This window comes from Microcebus murinus, chromosome 13, assembly GCF_040939455.1.
Source record: "Microcebus murinus isolate Inina chromosome 13, M.murinus_Inina_mat1.0, whole genome shotgun sequence".
Taxonomy (NCBI): Eukaryota; Metazoa; Chordata; class Mammalia; order Primates; family Cheirogaleidae; genus Microcebus; species Microcebus murinus.
This window is the reverse complement of record NC_134116.1, coordinates 8077069-8097693: the sequence shown is the minus strand read 5'-3', so window position 1 is coordinate 8097693 and position 20625 is coordinate 8077069. Positions and strand designations below refer to the sequence as shown.

Genomic DNA, 20625 nt, shown 5'->3' with positions numbered 1-20625 from the left:
ATTGAGTGCTGACAAATTTTTGGCAGCAAAAAAAAAAAAAAAAAACCTTAAACATTTCCAGGGATCCTTAAATCTTATAAAAGCTCCAGACATTTCTCCCTGATGAGAGCAGAGAACTGCTAATGGAGCGAGGGAAGGCACATAGCAAAGCTGTGAGCAGTAGCAAGTGCTGGTTTCTTATCCTCTTTCAGAAAAATCAGCCTAAAATGCTCTCATTAGTTCTTACTCCAAAGCAGTAATCTGCTTAAAATATTTTTTAAATAAAACTATTTTAAGTCACTCCCCCAAAGTAATCCAGCTCCCAAGTTGAAAAACATTATGATAATGTTTTTCCAAAGTCGTGTGGGCTTATTCAGTCAAATCCTGTGTGTACCTTTCCTTATGTGGTTCGCCTTTAAACAATAGTTCGTTTCCATCTTCCCATCAACCACACCCAGATGCAGTCTGTTCTCTGCAGGTGTCACTGTGAAGGTCCAGGCTCCCTGCTGGGTCTCCAGTGGACACCAAGTCTCTCTCCCTGACGTCCACGTCCTTCCCTGTTTCGCCGCACCCCAAGCAGCACCCCAGGGCCCGCACCACCCAGCCCATTCCCAGGGGCTGCCTCCACCTGGAATGCACTCACATCCCACCCTGCCACGCCCTGGCACCTCAGACACACCCAGGAACCTCAGCAACATCCCCTCCTCAGCACACTAACTGCCATGGGAGTTATATTTAACTCACGCTATGTTTGAGCCAGGGGCCTGGTGAAGCATATGTAACTCACAGGTCTCTTCACCTTGGGAGCTGTGTGAACTATTTTTCAAGTTGCATATAACTCATGCACAGAAAACAATAAAAAAATTTTTTTCATTAAATTAGAAAGGATCATTTTGTTTTTGAAGTTTCTACTCTATTTTCGTAACAAAACACTGTGGCCCCAAGGAAAAAAAATTTTTTTTTTTAGTGTGGCAGGCAACTTGTTAAAGAAGGGCTCCCACACACACAGGTGACTTGGAGAAACTCTTCCAAACAGCAGAGGCAGTGGGTCCCATTATCTTACCTGGCAGAGAAGAGCCAAGGAAGCCTCTGTGGGCCCTGGCTTTTCGCCACCAGAGGGAGCTGTGGGACTGCATATTTTCCCCAAATTCACTAGCTTTAAAATGTGAAATATTCAGTGCCACTGAACACAGTACTGTGGGCAAAGCTGAGAGAAATCGCTTTGGTAAGGCCTAAAAGATGGAACTTTTTTAGGATGGAAAAGAATTTTAATTAGCATTCAGGTTTTAATTAAAGGCAAATAATAAACTGATACGCAGAATATTGAGGCCATTACATTACAGGTACACGCTATTGACTCTAGAAATAATGTGAATTGTAGTTTTTGTTCAGATTGCTTCTTCGTATCCATTTTATAAACTGGGCGAGTATTTTAATCTAATGATAACACAGAAAATAAATTAAATTCAGTTTTGTAAACAACTGCATGGAAATAGAAAATACTGAAAAAATAAAATCCTACAAAACACGCATGAAACAGATACACACTTAGCAGAGAAGTCTCTTAAGAAACTAGTACTAAACAATCCCACTGCCAGGAAAATGTAAAGGCTTTTCTATTCTACTGCAAGTTAATAGAAAACTTATGCCTTTGGGTAATTTAATCCTTTCTCTTTATTTTTGCCAATTCTAAAGGAAAAAAATCCATGCAATTTTTAATGGCTTTCAAAGAAAGTGATGATATAATCTCCTTTGCTAACAAATTAATTTATCAACATGGATGCTCAAGGAAATCAAAATCACGAATGCTCTGCCTAAATCCATTGTCTTCTATTCTGCTTCTCGCATATAGATTTAAAAATTATCCTTAAAACCATACAACAGTATAAACACAAAAGATGCTGCACTGCAGGCTTGCAAACTTACTTGATATGGCCCTAGACAGTTGTGCATGTTACATGCTGCAGCAAGTAAGAACTGAGTCCAGCCACTGAAGCTTGGTGTGTCCCTGCAGAGGGACAGCTATCTATTATGCACAAAGCTGAGCAAAGCGCAGTGGTGACACATTCACCCTACAACAAGCAGGCACCATGTTTTTGTTTGTTTGTTTGATTTGAGACAGAGTCTCGCTTTGTTGCCCAGGCTAGAGTGAGTGCCGTGGCATCAGCCTGGCTCACAGCAACCTCAAACTCCTGGGCTCAAGCAATCCTCCTGCCTCAGCCTCCCGAGTGAGTAGCTGGGATGACAGGCATGCGCCACCATGCCCGGCTAATTTTTTCTATATATATTAGTTGGCCAATTAATTTCTTGCTATTTATGGTAGAGACGGGGTCTCGCTCTTGCTCAGGCTGGTTTCGAACTCCTGACCTCGAGCAATCCCCCTGCCTTGGGCTCCCAGAGTGCTAGGATTACAGGCGTGAGCCACCGCGCCCAGCCAGGTACCATGTTTTACTTGCTTTTCTTTGGCACAGCTACCAAGAGCCAACTGACAAGTTCCTCTTTTGCACATACTCCCTGGGTGGGCCTGCCGAGGTGACAGGGATTAGCATCAGGCCCAGCACTGAGTTCACCCCAGTGGTAATATGGAGGGACACCCCAGGGATGCCAGGACACACCAGCAGCCATACCCTAAGGAAGCAGCCTCCATGCAGAGTCTAAAACAATGAGGCTCAGTGCTGACCTGCTGGGAGGTGGAAACCCAACTGAGGAATGTCCCTCAGACCCTAATCCAAGGGGGCACTTAAGTGTCCAGTTACCATTGCTTAATACTTTGGCTGACTTTGGGTATTGCTTCTTACCCACTCTACTTACTTAGAATGTTTTTTAAGTGAAGACTAACCTCAGAGTTATAAATAGACACTGCTTGAATGAATGTTTTACACTTGAGCTCTGGCACTGCAGGCATGATGCTGAGAATCTGCATATAGAATAAAAGCATGCCTTTGCTCACCAACACTGTTGCCATTTCTCTATTATAAGTTCCATGAAATTCTCAAAATTCTAGGTCATGACTTAAATTAAAGATCTGGAGGAAGGAGAGAGATTGCAGGAATACAAATAATTGATAACAAAATAGCAACAAGAGGTTAGCTCCTTTCCAAGTTTGGACAAGGGGAAAATGAATCTTTTTCTTGTAAAGACACATGGCTTTATTTTCATTTCTTCCAAATGAACAACCTTGAGATTTATAGAGAGGTACTCTACATTATCAGAAAATTTGGGAAATAGCAATTAGTGCTTAAGTATCTAACTGGCTGAGGATGTTATCAACTTGAACTTAATAATGTGGGTGTGAGGCAGAGTCTTGGAACAAAACTAGGACACATAAAAGTCAGGAAATGCCACAATCTAAGTCATAGGGGTTTTTTTTGGTTTTTTTTTTTGGGGGGGGGGGTCTGTGATAATACTAAAGACATAAAATGCAAAAGAAATACTCTGAAGACAATAATTACAGTTAATAATACAAAAAAGTGCAAGATATCTTTCATGTTTAACCTTGAGAGTAATTGCCAATTGGCAAATAAGAAAAAAAATGTTTTTAATTTTTTCCCTTAAAAATATGTTAAATACAGTCATTTATCAAAATTGGGTTCTATGGGTGCCATGCCAGGGGACATCCCGGTCCCCTGCAGCTCCCTGCCAGGGCACCCACAGCTGTGCTGCCCGGGGTGCCTGCAGCTTGGCCAGGGCGGGGCGCGGCCACTCCTTCCTCCACGTCTCTCCCAGCATCCAGCACAGACTGCACATGGTAGGTGTGAATCAGGAAACACAAAATGTTAAAAATCCCAAGAAAATAACATAAACTTACTGGGAGAGAGCATGTTTAGGAACCTCATTTTCAATCTCGACTGCAAAACAGGCATCTGCACTCTGGACGAAGGGGACGGGGCTTTGGGAATCTTGCTTTCTATGTTCTCACTGGTCCTGGCTCAGCACCAACCACCTGGACTCTGAAAATCACCTTTGCCCTCTGAGAGTCAGGGATGACCCTACTGCCTGGCTTACCTGGCAGCATTACTGTAAGGACCAAATTTGATCAAGTTGCCAGAGTTACTCTGAGTGGCACAAACACGAAACGAATGATTCTGAAGTAAAATGTTCTGACTTTACTATTATTTATATCATATATAGCTATGAAATGTATGTTTACATGTATCTTTTGCATTTATTTTCATGATATCTATGTCCATTGAGCCAGCTGCACTTCCCATAAAACCACAGAATGTTTGAAAAGAGGAAGAAAATTCCATGATGTTAGTGTTCCCATCAGTCACGGTCCAGGAAGCATCTCATTCCTGTCCCTGTGGCTACATCTGACATAAGAAAACAAGAATTTCTTGGGTATTTTTAAAACATGACACTTTTGAGACACTCCCCCATTCACCTTATGCACAAAGTGCTGTGTTTTTCCCTTAACGAATACTTCTGAAATTAATTCTTCTCCAGCCCAGGGCACCCTGTTGATTCTGTCAGGCCAGCCTGGGTCTCTGTGAGGCCACCACACTCCCAGGACTCTGCTGTTAGCCGTAAATATCCGATAGCATACATGGGCCTGATAGCCCCAAATTACTTCCTTACCCCCAAGCAAGTTACTTGGCTGTATCTTATCACTGATAACATTTTCCCCAGGATGTTGCAATAATTTCAATACCCCATTAATCAGAATCTAAAAGATAAGAACAGTTCCAAGGAGGTTGAAACGTGACAAATCAATTTTGTCCATATAATACAATGTAATCTCGGCAGGGCTTGGAATTTCACAAAGCCCACTATGTGCTTAACCTCACTAGTTTGAAAAAGCAGTGGGCAGATGGATCTGAGTTAATAAAAAAAACGAATTTTAACCTATTTTTAGTAAACTTCATTAATTAACTTTAAATAATGTAGAGGTCACTCAAAGAAATTAAGTAAGATGTCGGAGTTTGGTTTTTGCTCAAAATCTTCCTTTTTGAACTGAACAGATAAGAAAAGCACATAACTGCAGCATCAATACAAAATAATTGTGCATAACACAATAAATAGCTACTTCTTAGTACTTAAAAATAGCCTTCCCTCAGCTGGTAAACTTTCTTCACGTCTTTGTTGTTCACAAAATTGGCAAGCCTGTTTCAAAAGCTAATGGGGGGATGTATGTTAATCCAGGGTGTGGCTCAATTATTTAACAATTTAAATCAGTAAAATCTTATTTAATGCCATTTTTACTATTTTGTAGAGGTTTTAAAGGTTAATGTATAATTTTTTATATTTTTTCCTTAAATACTTAAAGGTAATAGACTAAAATATTAAGTTCTTTGGGTAGGAACTAAGATGCAAAAACAGATAAATTGCATTACAGTTTGCAAATTATGAATTATTACCTCTCTCATAAAACTAGAATATAGAATGTAGAATATAAAAACATGTGACATTTTCCCATGTATTTTGGTGTTTGAATTAAAAAAAATTTGATTAAAGGATAGAAAACCAAGTATGGGTTTTCTGTTAGAGAGAGAAAGAGAGAGACAGAGACACAGAGAGACAAAGAAACTGAGAGAGGGAGACAGACATAGACAGGGACAGAGAGACAGAGACTGAAAGACAGTGGGAGGCAGAGAGACAGAGACAGACATGCAGAGATAAAGAGAGACACAGAGAAAGAGGGAGAGAGAGACAGAGAAGATGCCTTACAGAGACCGGCCAGGGCACACCTGGCCGTGACATGCCCTCGCTTCCACTCTGAGGGCCTGAGGTCTCTGACACAGTAACAGAGGCAATTTCTCTTTGGCAAGGGAAGGCTGACCAGTCACGCACCCTGAAATGGCCTTCCGCCATCTCCCAGACACAAAATTGCTAACTTTGTGAAAATTCTAAACTCTGCCAAGAATTCCAAGCCAAAGGGCCCACCAGGCAGCGTGGCTCTCCACAGGCAGCGTCAGCTCCTTTGGTGAAGAAGCAGAGGGAAAGGCACCATCTGCCTCACCGCTGTTTGGCGTGGCAGGTAAAGCCACTGCAGTTGTTTAGGTCCAGAACTTCGGAATGACACATATGGCAAGGACAGGGAGACAGCCCTGCCCGGCCTAAGAGCAGCGCTGCAGAGTCCTGCTGTGCGGTGAGTGCCAGCACCCCGTCCCTGAGGGCCTCTAGACACACCCTTGCAGGGCAGGGCCACGCCTGCTGTGCTCGTCTTCTCAGATGGGCGAGCGGTGCCCGAGGACAAGAAGAGGTGGCTCGCAGAGGACAGAGGATGCAGGCGCTCCTTACGGCTCTCAGCCGGCACAGCGGTGCGGGTATCTGCAGTCCTGACAAGCGGTGTGCTTCTGAAGTAAAATCACCTGCACACCCAAAACTGATACTGAATTACCTGATGGAACACAGGAAGCAGCTCGGGGGCGTGGCGTCCATGGCAGGGACAGAATATTGCCCAGGATGGAAGATGACGTTGTGCATGTTCTCATCTGTCACCGGGTGAAGCACATTCCTTTACAATCAGAGTCTGCACTGCACTCACTGAGTAGCTTGCATGCAGAGTTAAGTTTTAAACGTACACCACCTAGACCCTATTTTAGGTCATACTGTACTTCACAAGTGGCTTCTGCTGTCCCTCCACGTGGCAGAGAGCCTTGGAAAGGATGTGTCCCTAGAGAGCCTTCAGGTCGGGGAACTTTATTTTTAAATATATGAAGGATACATACTTGGAATTCAGGATACAACTTTCTAAAGGCAAGTAAGTGAGATATGAAAGGAAACAAACCGCCATGCCCTCTCCTGTGTTCATAAATTACAATCTTGGTCCCTACCCAATAGTAAGATCAAAGAATGATATCCGGTGTCTCTAGACCAGGGACAGTAATCAGGAAAGTTGTTTAAGAAAGTCTGACAAGATCTAAATAAAGTTATTTCCAGTACTAGGGTCCACTTCCCATCCCCAAATAAAATGATTTTAGAAATAAAATATGGAGAACTAAACAGATAAGCAAATCAAAAACCACAGTGATGCATTCTCCCAGCCGGGACTGCTTCAATCCAGGTATCATGTGATTTTTCAGAACAGAAAAAGGGGAGAAAAACCAGATGGTATTTGGGATTCGAGAAACTTTAATTTTACATCCGCAGCTGTGAAGAGGAAGGAGTGATGAAGGCATGCTGGTTAAATACTGCTGATTCACTGTCACCCTTGTTCTCAGAACACATCAGTGAGAAAGTATTTGAACTGAGGAAATGTCTACTGGTAACTAACAACCCATTATGGGCCTGACCTTCTTTGTGTCATATTAGTGGAGATTTCTGACATTTATTGCATACCAAAAAGTCCCTTTTGATAAAATGACGCTTCACTCTAGCAAGGCCAGTCACAGCAGAGTGCTGAAGTGCCTCTGGCATCGTAGCAAAGGCACACATTTAGATTTGGAAGGGCTTTTAAAGATCTCCAGCCCTAGATTGGAACGACTAGAACTTTTCAGATTGAGGATTCTACACCAGTTACAAGGACACCTAAACACACTGCCACCCATCTTCACCCTCGGGCCAGCGTGTGTGAGACACGTCCCACGTGCCAGTATAAGTAGAAGTGTTGTGGTCCAAGTGTTTGTGTTGAACTCCTAACCCCAAGGTGACGCTGTTAGGAGGTGGGGCTTTGGGAGGTGACCAGGCTCCTGAATGGGGGTAGCGCCCCAAGAGAAGAGACCCAGAGAGGCGCCCCTGCCCCCCAGGTGCGGGTGCAGCGAGAAGGCACCGTCCGTGTGGAGCACACCCGCCAGACCTCGGATCTGCCAGGGCCTTGGGCTTGGGCTTGCAGCCCCCAGAGCTGCAAGAAACATGTTTGTCTTGTTTAAGCTGCCGGTGTGCTGTATTTTCTTAAAGCAGCCCGAGCTAAGACGAAGGAAACAAACCCCTGTCCCCATGAAAAATCCCAGCATCCCTGAGTCCCTCTTGTGCTGCTCGCCCTGCTATGGATGCACCACGGCCTGGCTTTCTGTCCCCGGCTTCACAGCGGCCACCCCCACCCTGTGCGGTCCCCAGCTCTCTGCCCAGTCGGCATCGCCACTCGGGGGGCCCAGAGCAGCACCCCCAACGCCCGTGCAGGAGCAGGACGAGACCTCGCTGGGCAGGCGGGCAAGGGGGTCTTGAAAGCAGTGTGCGTCTGTGATGTGTGTTCTGCATGTACGTGTGTGTGTACATGTGCACTGTTTCTGTTTGTATGTGTGTGTACATGTGGTGTGTGCATGGCATGTGCATTTGTGGTGTGTGCATTTCTGTGTCTATATGGTGCATGTGGTGTTTGTGTGTGTGGTATCTGTACATGTGTGTATCTATGTGTGTGGTATCTGTGCATGTGTGTATCTATGTGTGTGGTGTGTGTATGTATGTGCATCTGTGTGTGGCGTATGTGAAATGTGGGTATGTGATTTGTGTATGCATATGTTTGTGTGTGGTATATGTGTATGTACATATATGTGTTGGGGATGTGTATATATAGTGTTTGTGGTATATGTGCTGTGTGGTGTGTGTGTGGCATGTGGGGTGTGTGTATGCAGTGCAGTGTGTGGCATGTGTATGTAGTGTGTCTGCAGGGTATGTGGTATGTGGTGTGTGTGCCCCAAGAGAAGAGTGTGGTATGTATATGTAGCATGTGTGGTGTGTGTATGTGGTGTGTGGCTTGTGTGGTGTGTGTATGTGGTGTGTGGCTTGTGTATGTGGTGTGTGGCTTGTGTGGTGTGTGTATGTGGTGTGTGGCATGTGTGGCGTGTGTATGTGGTGTGTGGCTTGTGTGGTGTGTGTATGTGGTGTGTGGCATGTGTGGTGTGTGTATGTGGTGTGTGGCTTGTGTATGTGGTGTGTGGCTTGTGTGGTGTGTGTATGTGGTGTGTGGCATGTGTGGTGTGTGTATGTGGTGTGTGGCTTGTGTGGTGTGTGTATGTGGTGTGTGGCATGTGTGGTGTGTGTATGTGGTGTGTGGCTTGTGTGGTGTGTGTATGTGGTGTGTGGCATGTGTGGCGTGTGTATGTGGTGTGTGGCTTGTGTGGCGTGTGTATGTGGTGTGTGGCTTGTGTATGTGGTGTGTGGTGTGTGGCACGCAGGTGGGCAGGTATCAGGTGGGCAGGTATGGGCACGCATGTCCACACGCAGGAGAGCAGAGACAAAAGGCCAAGCAGATCAACACGGGAGAGGATCAGGAGCTTGCGGTGGGAAGAGGAGAGGAGAGGGAGGCTGGGCGTGGCAGTGGGGAACATGCCGGCTCCTCTCGGGGCACCTGCCACCCAGGAGACCCTGCGCCTCTCACACCCCTCACAGGGTGCTCCTCCACTTGGTGCCCAAGCCACACTGCAGGGTGCCGGCCTGGTCAGTCACACCGCCTGTGCCAAGGCAGACAAGACGCTGCAGCCGCTGTCAACGTCCTCTCCAGGAAGAACGGCGCGTCCCCAGGGCAGGAAGGAAGGCAGCGCGGCCCGTCCCAGGGCTCCAGTGTGTGGTCGGGCGGCCGTGGGCATGCTCCTCCTCGCCAAGCGCCGGCCGGACTCAGGCCAGACCCGGCCTCTCGGTGCTCCGGCTCCTTATCGGGAGTCCACACTTGCCACCCACTCCATAGCACCAGGTGACTCACGAGGCAGTGTTCACAAAACACCGGGAACCGGGAGAAACGCTGCCGCGTCCCAGAGCCCACGTGGTGAGCAGGCAGCCAGCCTGGAACAAGATCCTCGCAGGCACCGCGCACGCACGCCCAGAAATATTGACCTTATCAGCAAGAAGAGACCGGCAAAGGCCTTGCAGAAAGACAAACAACTGTGGTGCGACAGACAACTTCACATCCACGAAGGCAGCCCGTTAGCATTTTGGGGTCTTGTACGTGGAAGCGAGAAGACAGTGGTGAGGGGCAGTTGTCCATGTTGTTGTCCATGGCAGTTTCCCAAAGTGTCACAATTTCCACCCCAAATCAGGATAGATCTTATAGAAAACAGAAAATGAAGTGAGGGGGTGTAACTCACAACGCACCCCGAGTGTGGGCCTGAGCTGTAGGGGCTCACCTGTCGCTCCCCCCAGATCAATTTTGGCCCCCGGGGGATTCATTCTCAGCCCCAGCCTGCTCTGCCCGGAGGGCTCAGGGCGTTATCTGTGCCACGTCTGCCCTGCCAGCCCGCCTGCCAGCCCGCCTGCCAGCCTGCCTGCCGCTGCACCGCAGGAGCCCGGGGGGATGCGCACGTAAGTGGTTCCTGGGCCTGCTGTGGGCGGACGCCTTTGCTCACCAGTCTTCCAGGGACAGCTGCTTCAAGCATGCCGCCAGATGCCCTGGAAGCCACGTCTGCCGTTCTTCAGCAAAAGCATCCCTCCTCCATTTGTGGAGAGATCTAAGGAGGGAGAAACCCGCCGAGGGACTTCAAACCAGGGAGGATTTCACTGCAGCATTTTAGAGATTAGACGAGAATCATTGTTAGCTTCTCACGTCAGATTCTGAGGTGATGTGAAGAAACCTACAGTTGATTGGATTTGGGGCCAGATAGCATTCTACTTTTATGAAACTGTGAGGTTCCCCAAGTAGGCAGGCTGGGCCGCTGGGTGGATAAGGCGTTCTAGTATACTCTCACCATTATTAATGGATTTGCCAAAGGGGAGAAACAAAACAAAAGGGGCACCACTTCCCCACAGTCATCTGGTTTGCTCATTAACTCTGACTAATTCTTCCTTTGTTTAATTGCACATTGTGCTAAACCACTTCACAAGGACGGAGGTCCTGCTAGTATCATTTCTGAGAGTGCAGTGCCCCACACCCTCACTCCATAACTACCCAGCATCATTACGTGCTGTCTAGAAACACATTTGCATGTTCATAATATTCTTCTACCACCAAACAGGAGGAAAATCCATTGCACACTTTTCATTGTCACGGTTTGTTTTATGTTAAGTCTTTGATCTGGAATGAATTAAAACATATACTCTCATTTTGCTCCTTCAAAAAGAAAGCTGTTTTCCTACCAGCCAATGTTTATCAGGATATTATAATACAAAAAATAATTTTTCCCATAAATAGTCAGGACAAAGACTGCCAGTGCTTGGCCACACCAGTGACAGCATGTACTCACATAAAGTACTCTGGGCCTTAAAAGTCACAGGACATCATACTCTGTTCAAGATGCTTCATTTTCTACTACTCCTTCTGAGCATGGAAACAAACTCAACTCACTGTTTTTGCAGCTGTACTGGATGAGGTAAGTTTCACATACAGCTGCACATCAGAATCAGTAGATTTCATGATGATCACCTATCGCAGCTTTAGCAGGTCCCAGAAGCACATGACAAAGGGGCAGCTTTTACTAATGGAAAGAACCGGGAAGGTGAGCTGGAAACTGAAGAGCTGTAACCCCCATCCCTTGCAGGGCAGGGGACAATGTGTAGTTCAGCAATGTCCCAAGCCTAAGAGAGACATGGACAGGTGGGCCTTGTGTGCAGAGTAAGACAAACCCATTTGGGGAGAATTCATTTTTAGTAGCTTCCCTATGGCATATTATTGATATTTTATTCTTGGTTTCAGGCATATTTTTTTAAAATCTATTGTTTCCAAAGAACTATTCCAAGGGACAAAAGTAGGTGACTGTGGGAAGCCACACTGACTCTCACGACTGCTCTGCCAGATGGTGATTCATGTGCAGTATGTGGAAATAGGAAATAGGGAACATCTGGAAAAAATCTTGGCACCACAAGACAGCAGACAAAACTCGGAAAAGGAAAGAGTATGTACTAACCCTACGACCACTCAAGTAGACCAAGAAGAGCTGGCTGGGGGAGGGGGGGGTTTGGGCTGCGCTTGTAGGTACATCAGGAAAAGCAGCAGAGGCATGAGGGAAGGTCGGGAGCCGAAGGCAGGGAGTTGGTTTCTGTTGTATCTTAAGGGATGATGACTCCAGAAACGGCTGACAAAATCACAACATTGACTAGAAATTGGATGATCACTCCCAACTGAGTCTATCTCACTCTTCCTCCACCAAAAGAATCCAAGAACTACAAACACTCTGCCTAATGATCCTGCCCTGAGTCTCAAAACATCCTAACATCTCTTCAATTGAGGTCCTGGGAGCACTTCAGTCACAGTGGAACAAGTCCATCTCTTTGGACCTCCAGGCTTCATCTGTGAAGTGAGAATTCTCAGCTAGATGGTCCACATCTGTATCTTTATGCCCGTAAGTCTGTTTAGAACTGAGCCATGTTTATCATGACTTCAAAATACAGCTACTACTTACAGGTACATGCACACATATTTGGCATTTCAGATGTCTTAAGTACGTTTATGCACAACAGTTTTCATTCGCTCCTTTTAGCCACACTGGGAAGTTTGCAGGTCAGAGGAAACCTTGGGCAAAACGACTTAAAACGCACTCAGCTGTAGATGGTGATGCTCACACTGCACTCACGGCTTTGATTCAACAAACCATTCTTCCCCTAAGCCTCTTCCTAGCTTGAGAAATAAAAAGGGCCTGTGGTCAGGTAACTGTGGGGAACCATGTGTCACAATCCACCCCCAGAGGGCTCCGATGGCATGCTAGCTCATTAAAGGTTCTGAGATGCCCTTGCAAAACAAACCCACAAATACCCATTTCACCGTAAGTCCATGTTCCCCAAACTCTTTATCCTAGCAACTCCCTTCCCATTGCATCCCATTGAAACACCTACTGACCTCCTAGAGATGGTCTGAGGACCATATTTTGGGAAAATCTGAACTAGACACTATTGTCTCTCAGGAATGTTCAAAACACTTATGAACACAGATATTTTATCAGTCTCAACAATGTTAGCAGTAATTTCAAACATGCTTGATGCACTAACTTAAAAAAACCTTATGTTTATTAAAAAGCCTTTTAATATTTTATACTAAGCAGCACTTTCTAGTGCACTTTGATTTTATACATTTCACATCTTTAAAGTATGAAAATGGAATTTTTTAAAATATATTAGATTTAAAAATTCTCACCAATTCAAATCTGGCACAGTGCTTCTCACATAACAGGTGCCTAATATATAAATTATTGTTATCATTAATGATTCATTGTTATCGGTGCAAGTTGGTTAACTTATCCAAAGTTTCAAAGAGCCTACACAAAAATACTTAAGATTACTTGCTTGAAAAAGGAATTTAATATCTAGGAAGAAGTGTGACACCCTTAACATTTAAAATAATGATTAATATATTTTAATTTATGAGAAAGAAAATTTCAGTATTGTATTAAATAATAGAAAGATAATCTTATTCCTTAATAATTCTTAAAAATCTTATTCTACATAGATACTCGGAATAGTAAGGAAAAGAAAATAGTTCATATATAAAGTATAACATATGAAGCACTATATTCTTGTATGTTTTCATTTCATAATGAAATCATGGCTAAAATTCTTTCTATGACTAACCATATGTAAATTAAAAGAAAGACCAATAAGATAAATACATTTATAAATTGAAGATTATTGAATTCTCAAAAAATACCAATATAGTCCCGGTCTCAAAAATGAATTTCACCTAACATTTAATTTCCATATAATTTATGATCTTAGGATAAAGTGAGATCATTTACCTTAAAAGTAATGTTTGATTATAATGTATTTTGATTATTGCAATATAGCACCAAAATGACTACAATGTTATATATGATGTGCTACATGCAAGACATGCAAGCTAATGCCTAACCTCCTAATCAAGTAGGCATTGCAATGTCTCTCTCTGGCAATAACAGCTAATGGAAAATAATCAATGCAAAATGGCATATATAATTCAAATGATTAGAAATTTAGCCTTTCTTCATGTATTTAGATACGATTAGACTTACAGCATTCCTTGAAGATAATATTTTTTTTTCTTATTTGCATGTCCTTGAGAGAAAGACACTAAAAATGCTTGGTTTGTATCTCTAAAAGAGCCTAGCAAACAACTGAAAAACACGTGTTGATTAATTCATCACATTTCTAAAGATGGACAGAGGCAATCCCACTACGGTCTAAGTGGAAGGTCTTCCCAGATGTGGAGAGGCTGAGGCGCAAGTGGGTAGCCATGGTCTTCGACGTGTGTCCAGCACACGTGAGAATCACGGCCCTATTCGCCTCCCGGGGGCATCAAGGAGCCGTGCCCAGCAGTAATGAGATCAGCAACGTTTAACAGAGTGATGGGCTTCCCGTAGGATGGAGCACATGCCAGGATTTCCCAAAGGAAGGGGCAAGGAGAGACCCAAACCTCACTGTGTGCAGGACTCACATCCCTTGACACCGGCCTGAAACACCCTTGCTTCACGATGCCTTCCCCTTAGCGGTTACATTCTCAACGATGCATGGAATAAGGACTCCCCAAGGGGGATAGTGTACTTGCCACGCTTGGCATGCTGGGCTGAGCTCCCCCACCTGTCTGTCTCAGGTTGGGAGACACGCTCAGACATGGGCAGACAACCGTCTGACCTGCTCCAGGCCACAGACAAGGGGGCTTCCTGTGGGCTATTTGTTTAAGCAGACGGGAGAGCCAACTTGACTGCTTAGAACAGGAACTGGGAGGTCTGCCCACGGCCCCAGAGGAATAAATTCATTTCTTCCCGGTCCTCCCACAGTCCTTTCCATCACTATCCATTTAGAAAAAGGCTTTGGAAGGCTTGCTTTCCTTGGCAAGTTGCCAGAGGAACAGTATATATACCAGGATTCAGTTTTAAGGAAACAGGAGCTTGCTCAAGACTGTAGGATATTCTCAACCATGTGTTCAACTGGCCTGACTCTCTCAGATTAGGATCTGCTTATCTGAAGAAACAGAATTAGATTCGTGCTTGAATTCTGTTAGTTTCCTTCTGTCAGCTATAAAAGATTGGATTAGTTCAGTGGCTCTCGATCCAGAGTGATTCTGCATCCCCCCAACCACCTGCCAGGAGACATTCAGCAATATCTGGAGACACTGTTTATGCCCCAACTGGGCAGTGGATGCTACTGGCCAGGGCGCTGCTCCATCTCCTGCAATGCACAGGACAGCTCCACGACAAAATCAGCCTGCTCAAAATGTCAACAGCACCAAAGTCAAGAAACCCAACACTTGTTGGTTTCCTCAGTTGTAAAGCAGGTATTACAATAATCAGCACAAAAACCTTCCCGCCCCGTGCCTGATTCAAGGTAGACTCCTCCATACATAGCAGCTGCTATCTCTTTCTTGCTCTGACACTCATAAGCCAGATTTTCCTGTCCCAGCCAAGATCTGCTGTGTATGAGCAGCAGCTATAATCTAATGTTAAGATGCAGAGACATAGGGTCATGTGGAGGTCTGACGTGGATACCCAGTGATTGCGTCAAATATCTATGGGTGTTAAACGGCTGGTAAAGCTACAGACCATTCACATAATAAGAGAAAAGCGTATCCTGTACAAACTCAGCCCACAACATGACATTAAATTCTTCCCAGATTTCCAGGGCCAGAAACAAAATCACTTCCAGATTGGCCACAGACTCCTCCAACCCTTCCATATCAGATAAGGTACACATTTTAGACAGACAGACAGCAGCGCTATTTTCAAAGTTCTCTGCTTTGAAAGCAATCTGGGACTGTTCTATCCAATGAGTACATTATTGCTGTGCAGCCCCAACGTGTGGACAGGAGCTGTGATTTATAGGCAGTCTAATTAGTAATAACAGGATAATGTGCTTTCTCTCTACACGTTGCCAAGGATCTGGGTATCAGCAGGGTTACAGTATTCGAAGAAGATACGAGATACCCACGCAGTTGTCATTGTTCATTAGAAATCCTAGAATCCTGCTTAATCAAGACTCTCTGTGCTCCCAAGACTGCTGCTTGGCAATGTCCCTTTCAAGAACCACTGTTTTATTAATAGAAACCATCAAAACTTTTCTAGGATAGCATTTATCAGCTGGCCACCAGGGCTGTTTGCTCTGATTAACGCAGCTATGATAAATTAATGTCCCTTTACACACACATGTGACAGATGAACCTATACATCCAGGCAAGTCTGGTGAGTCGGCGAGGATGTAGCAGGCCTGCATTGTCCTTCGTCCAGGAAGTTGTCCCTTTACTTTATGGCCCCAGGCCCCAGGAAACACTCCCTTATTGGAACAACTGTAGCATTTGTCTTCTCTACTGCTTCTCCTAGAATTGGATAATGTACTCTCGACTTGTTATTTACCTCATGTGCATAGTCTTACATCTCTAGTTTAAGTTCCCTTTTTTTTTTTTTGGACACTGCATTGTCATAGAATACGGTGAGGGCTTTATATAAATGTGGGCATCATGGTAAGACTTCTTGTGCAAACTCTATTTTAGCAAAATACAAATGATTAATTTCCAAGCACATAGCACTAACTTCTGGGAATGTGTTGCCTTTCCTACTATCTTAAATAGTTGAGAAAATCAGATTATCAGGCAAAAGAAGAGCTTAAGTTTTGGCTATTGCTAAGTAGGCAATCGTTCAAAAGCCTGATGATCAGTTTAAGTAGATCACATTCCCACACTGCTATAGTCTCTGGAGGAACACAAAGCCACCGTGTGCAAAGCCAAACCAATTACCTAAGAGAAAACATCTGAAGATATAAGTGGCCATTCCAGGCTAATGGGAAAATAAACAATTCAGCAAAGACTGAAATCCATTAAAAGCCTGATGAATTTAACTTTGAATTCAGAACTACCTAGTATTATGATTACTTGATAACTATGAAATTATAAAACCAGCAATTAAAATTTACTTATAAGTATTATAAATAAATTTATTTGTAATAATATCTATAGAATATAAGACATTCTTTCCATTAATCACATCTCCATGGAAAGCAAAACAGCCAAAAGAGATTTATACTGGAGATGTTCCAATTTCCATTGAGGGTATCGGTGGGTTGTAAGTTATATTATCAAAGCATTCCTCAAAGAGATGTGGAAAAAACATGCCTCAGAAACAATGATTTCCAAATTTCTAAGGCTGTGACACTGTGTCCCAGTCAGGTAACTTTAACTCTCTCTCTCTCTCTGAGCTATGTGTCTCTTACTATCTAATTTTTTAAAACAACAAAGCAAAATTAATTTACTTTGTAGACATTTGAAAATAGCAAAATAACTTGTATGAGAATCAAAGGCATTCATTTGTAACTCAAAAGTAGATGTATGATTTAAACTGGCAGATCTGCAGTCTTTGATTTTAAGTCCTTCATTCATTCTGCTTTTGCACTTGATTAGCATGTCTAGAACTCTAAGGCTCCGGGCGTGGGTAGAGGTGGTGGTGGAGGAGGACCAAATTTCCTTCCGGAGGTGCCGTCCTAGTATAAATTTCTCCGCTAGCTGACTTTGGGATGAGAGAAATGGGACGAGATCTGAAACCCTAGCTCAATTAAGCTCCAGGCACTTCACATCATTAAACTGATTATTTTAACAATACTTCCAAGACAATAAGTGGAAGTTTAAAATTTCCTCTGTCGATGGGAGGAAGGACTCTTTGCCCTTGTCATTGCTGTGTGCGCCACAGGACCTGAAATGTTTATGTTCAACATGAGCAAAGTAGATCTTCTCTTTGTTAAAATGATATAACTAAACCATACAGCTATTGCCCTAGATTTCAAAAGGCCTTCTAAATCCATTCAATAATGTAGTCTTTTATAGCACAAATTCAGAATGGTTTAACCTATAGCTTGCCAGTATTTTACATACTTTTTATGGAATAATAAATGAAGAAATCCAAAGCCAGCCAAGGAGAAGACCCAGTGTGGGGGGGCAGGAGCAGGCCAAGGACAAACATGGCGGTGCTGTAGTCCTGCGGCCTGAGTTCCCTGCTGGGGAGCCTGGCTGAGGCTTTGCCAAAGGTATGAGCAGAAGCCCAATCTTCCATCCCAGTCCCAGTGGGAGCTCTGGTGATTCCCGAATTCAAGGTGTAAGTTGATCACCCACCATGGGAGCCTGGCATGAAACCTCATCATGAGAAAGAAAGCAGCACAAACTAATGACATAGCTTCTACCTGCACAGGTGTCTGCCTAGACCTTCCTGTCCAGAGCAGAAGGCAGGCCCCCGGGCAGGCTCCTGTGTCCTGACAAACACAGTGCTGTGTGCCACTCACAGCAAGGGTCCTCAATGGACAGTTTGAAATAAAACACTTAAAGCCCTTTTCCTTCGCTGATGAGGTACTTCATCCTGCCGCGTGCCCACTCCTCTGCAGATGCGTACTCAACTCTGAATGGAAGTGGTTCGACTCCCTGACTAGCACCCATCAGGTTATGAAGACATCAGCCAAAAACACTGGGAAAGTTATAGCTGGATAACTCTACCTTGTCATATTTTGATGGGTGGTTTTTTCAGTAAAAACTAATATGAATTAGGCTAAGAAAACATAAATGTGCTTACCGCTGTGTACACAATAAGAAAATCTGACAGGCATCAGAGCCAGGGAGGGGTCCCTCCAGGTCCACCGGCTGCATAAAATGAGCAAGTTGCTGGAACAGGCCCTGCTCTCCTGGTGAAAATGCCAACTCGGCGGCCCTCTCCAAACCCTGACACTTGCAGCGTTACAAGGAAAACAGAGTAAGTGATGTAGGCCTTAATTCCCTGTTTGCTGACACCCCAAAGTTCTATTTTTTATAGATTTAAGGATTTCCTTATTAGTGCAGTGTGCTCGTATGTATAACTCAAGTTAAATTAAAAAAAAAAAAAGTCTTTGCACTATGAGAAACACTTGCCTCTACTTTAAAATACTTCTTAAAAATGCACACTGGAACCAGCTAGAAAAAATTCCCAAGTAAGAGAACAAACAGAGCACAAATTATAGATGCTAGTGAAAGAACTGCTTTCACATACTTCATTCATTTAAAAACTACCTGGAGTTAATTACCTGGAGGTAATACTAGTGCCACCAACTGTCGGGCATATTTTTTAAAATAATAATGTTGGTATTTCAGCAAATAGCTGAAAAGAATTTTCTGTAAAGTAGAATTTGCTGAATTTCCAAAGGGTGAGTCTATGACCCTGTGAAGCTTTGGCATGCTGTGGAGAGAGCAAGAACTCACGCACAGGCCTGCAGGACACCTGCAGCCCCCTGGAGACAGCCGTGCCCTGGCCAGCACACCCACTCTCAGGGCCCAGCGCCGGGCTCACCAGGCGGCTCCTGGCGAGGTTTCTGCACCGCCATACCTGGCTTCCACGGAGACTCCAGACAGCATCCAGATGCTGCACTGAGCTGTGGCTAAAACCCAGACAGGCACCCCATCTTAAGCCAACTGAGATGCACAGATACAACTCGCCTTCCAGAGATGATTACCTTGGTCTAGATGTGTGGCTCTTAAATGAGAAGGAGGAGCAGAGCTTGTTTAGAAGAAAATATAACTTTACATGTGGGAAATGATAAATACTGTTTTTATAAATAAATCTAGACAAGTATGTGATGGATAAAGACAATTGCATAAAAATACTAATTTGAATAGAAGGCCTTCAAGTTGAATAGAAACTTTTTTCGTTTTCCAGAAAAATACTAAATTTAGTTCTTATACATGAATTCCAAAAAGCATGCTTGAGTCAACAAATTTCCTGCCAATACACTTGTTCCTTCTAGAGTCAAAAAAGGAAATTAAACCAAATCCCTTTTTCTATATTGTTTGCCACTTCTTATTATAATCTTTGGAGAATAGCTATTATAATAATATTATTACTCAAAAATAATGCTAGCCTGGTTTTGCTTCATTTGTATTGCTCTGGGGAAATTATTAAAACAGGCTTTAATCTGAATTGCTGATTATTCGGTTATTTTTAATGCATTAGTTTCTAATGATTTCCATGGTTATGGCAATTCAAAAGGAATTGTTGTCATCTAAATGTCAGCAACTCACCTTTTGTCCCTTCACTCCATGGCAGTCACATTTTCCACAGCCAGAGCCAGCACAACCACCCTGGAAGTAAGAGAAAACACCTTTTAATTACAAGAACACTTTCACATTGAAGTCAATATCTAAATTAGTATGATTTGGGCATCTTCTCTATTTAGGGGAAGCGTCCTGCCCTATCATTCCGAGTGCGATCTTATGTGGATTTGTGTGAGTGGGGCTGTTGTGCACAGCTCCTTGGGTGCATTTCTCTCGCCTAAACAGACAAGATGACAGCCCTTGAGTAGAACTATCAAAGCAATGCTTAGTCCAAAAAGTGAAGGATGCCACCTATGTATTTTTTGTCCCTTGTTGATTTCTGTTCGAAATGGCATCACCCAGGGATTATTCTAACAGGACACCACTCACATTTGCAAGGCTATGGAAAGATCCTGCTTCTGATAGGGAAGCTCCAGACCCAAGAGCACAGAGGCTGAGGGCTTGGAAGGCATAGTCCACGTTTCATCCCTCACATTCCGAGGGACATGACGGCACACAAAATTTTGTGTCGAAAGAGAATAAATGAATGAGCTGATTTTTAAGCCCAAATATTAAGGAACTGCATTTTGAGCTCAATTAAAGCTTGAATGTTCAGTTAAAGAAACTTCAACAACATGATGTTCTTGTAGCTCATTTCTAACATAAAAATTAGTTATAAAAATGCAAGAAAAAGAGTCCAACCATGTGATAAAAGCTGTAGAGGAAGGGAACTAGCACGTGTCAAATGCCTACCAGGCGCCACAAATAGCCATCATCTTATTGAACGATCATAACAATTGTTTCAAGATAGTATCACTATCCCCATTTGACAGATGTGGAAT

At 43.9% G+C, this 20625-nt stretch overlaps 1 protein-coding gene across 1 annotated transcript in view; it reads right to left on the bottom strand.

Moving 5' to 3' along the window:
* COL4A1 (collagen type IV alpha 1 chain) overlaps window positions 1-20625 on the bottom strand; it is a 142937-nt gene that overhangs the window by 65746 nt on the left and 56566 nt on the right. Inside the window, exon 2 of the mRNA XM_012751870.2 lies at window positions 19772-19831. Coding sequence (XP_012607324.1) covers window positions 19772-19831 — 60 coding nt within the window. The remainder of the gene's footprint in view (window positions 1-19771; window positions 19832-20625) is intronic.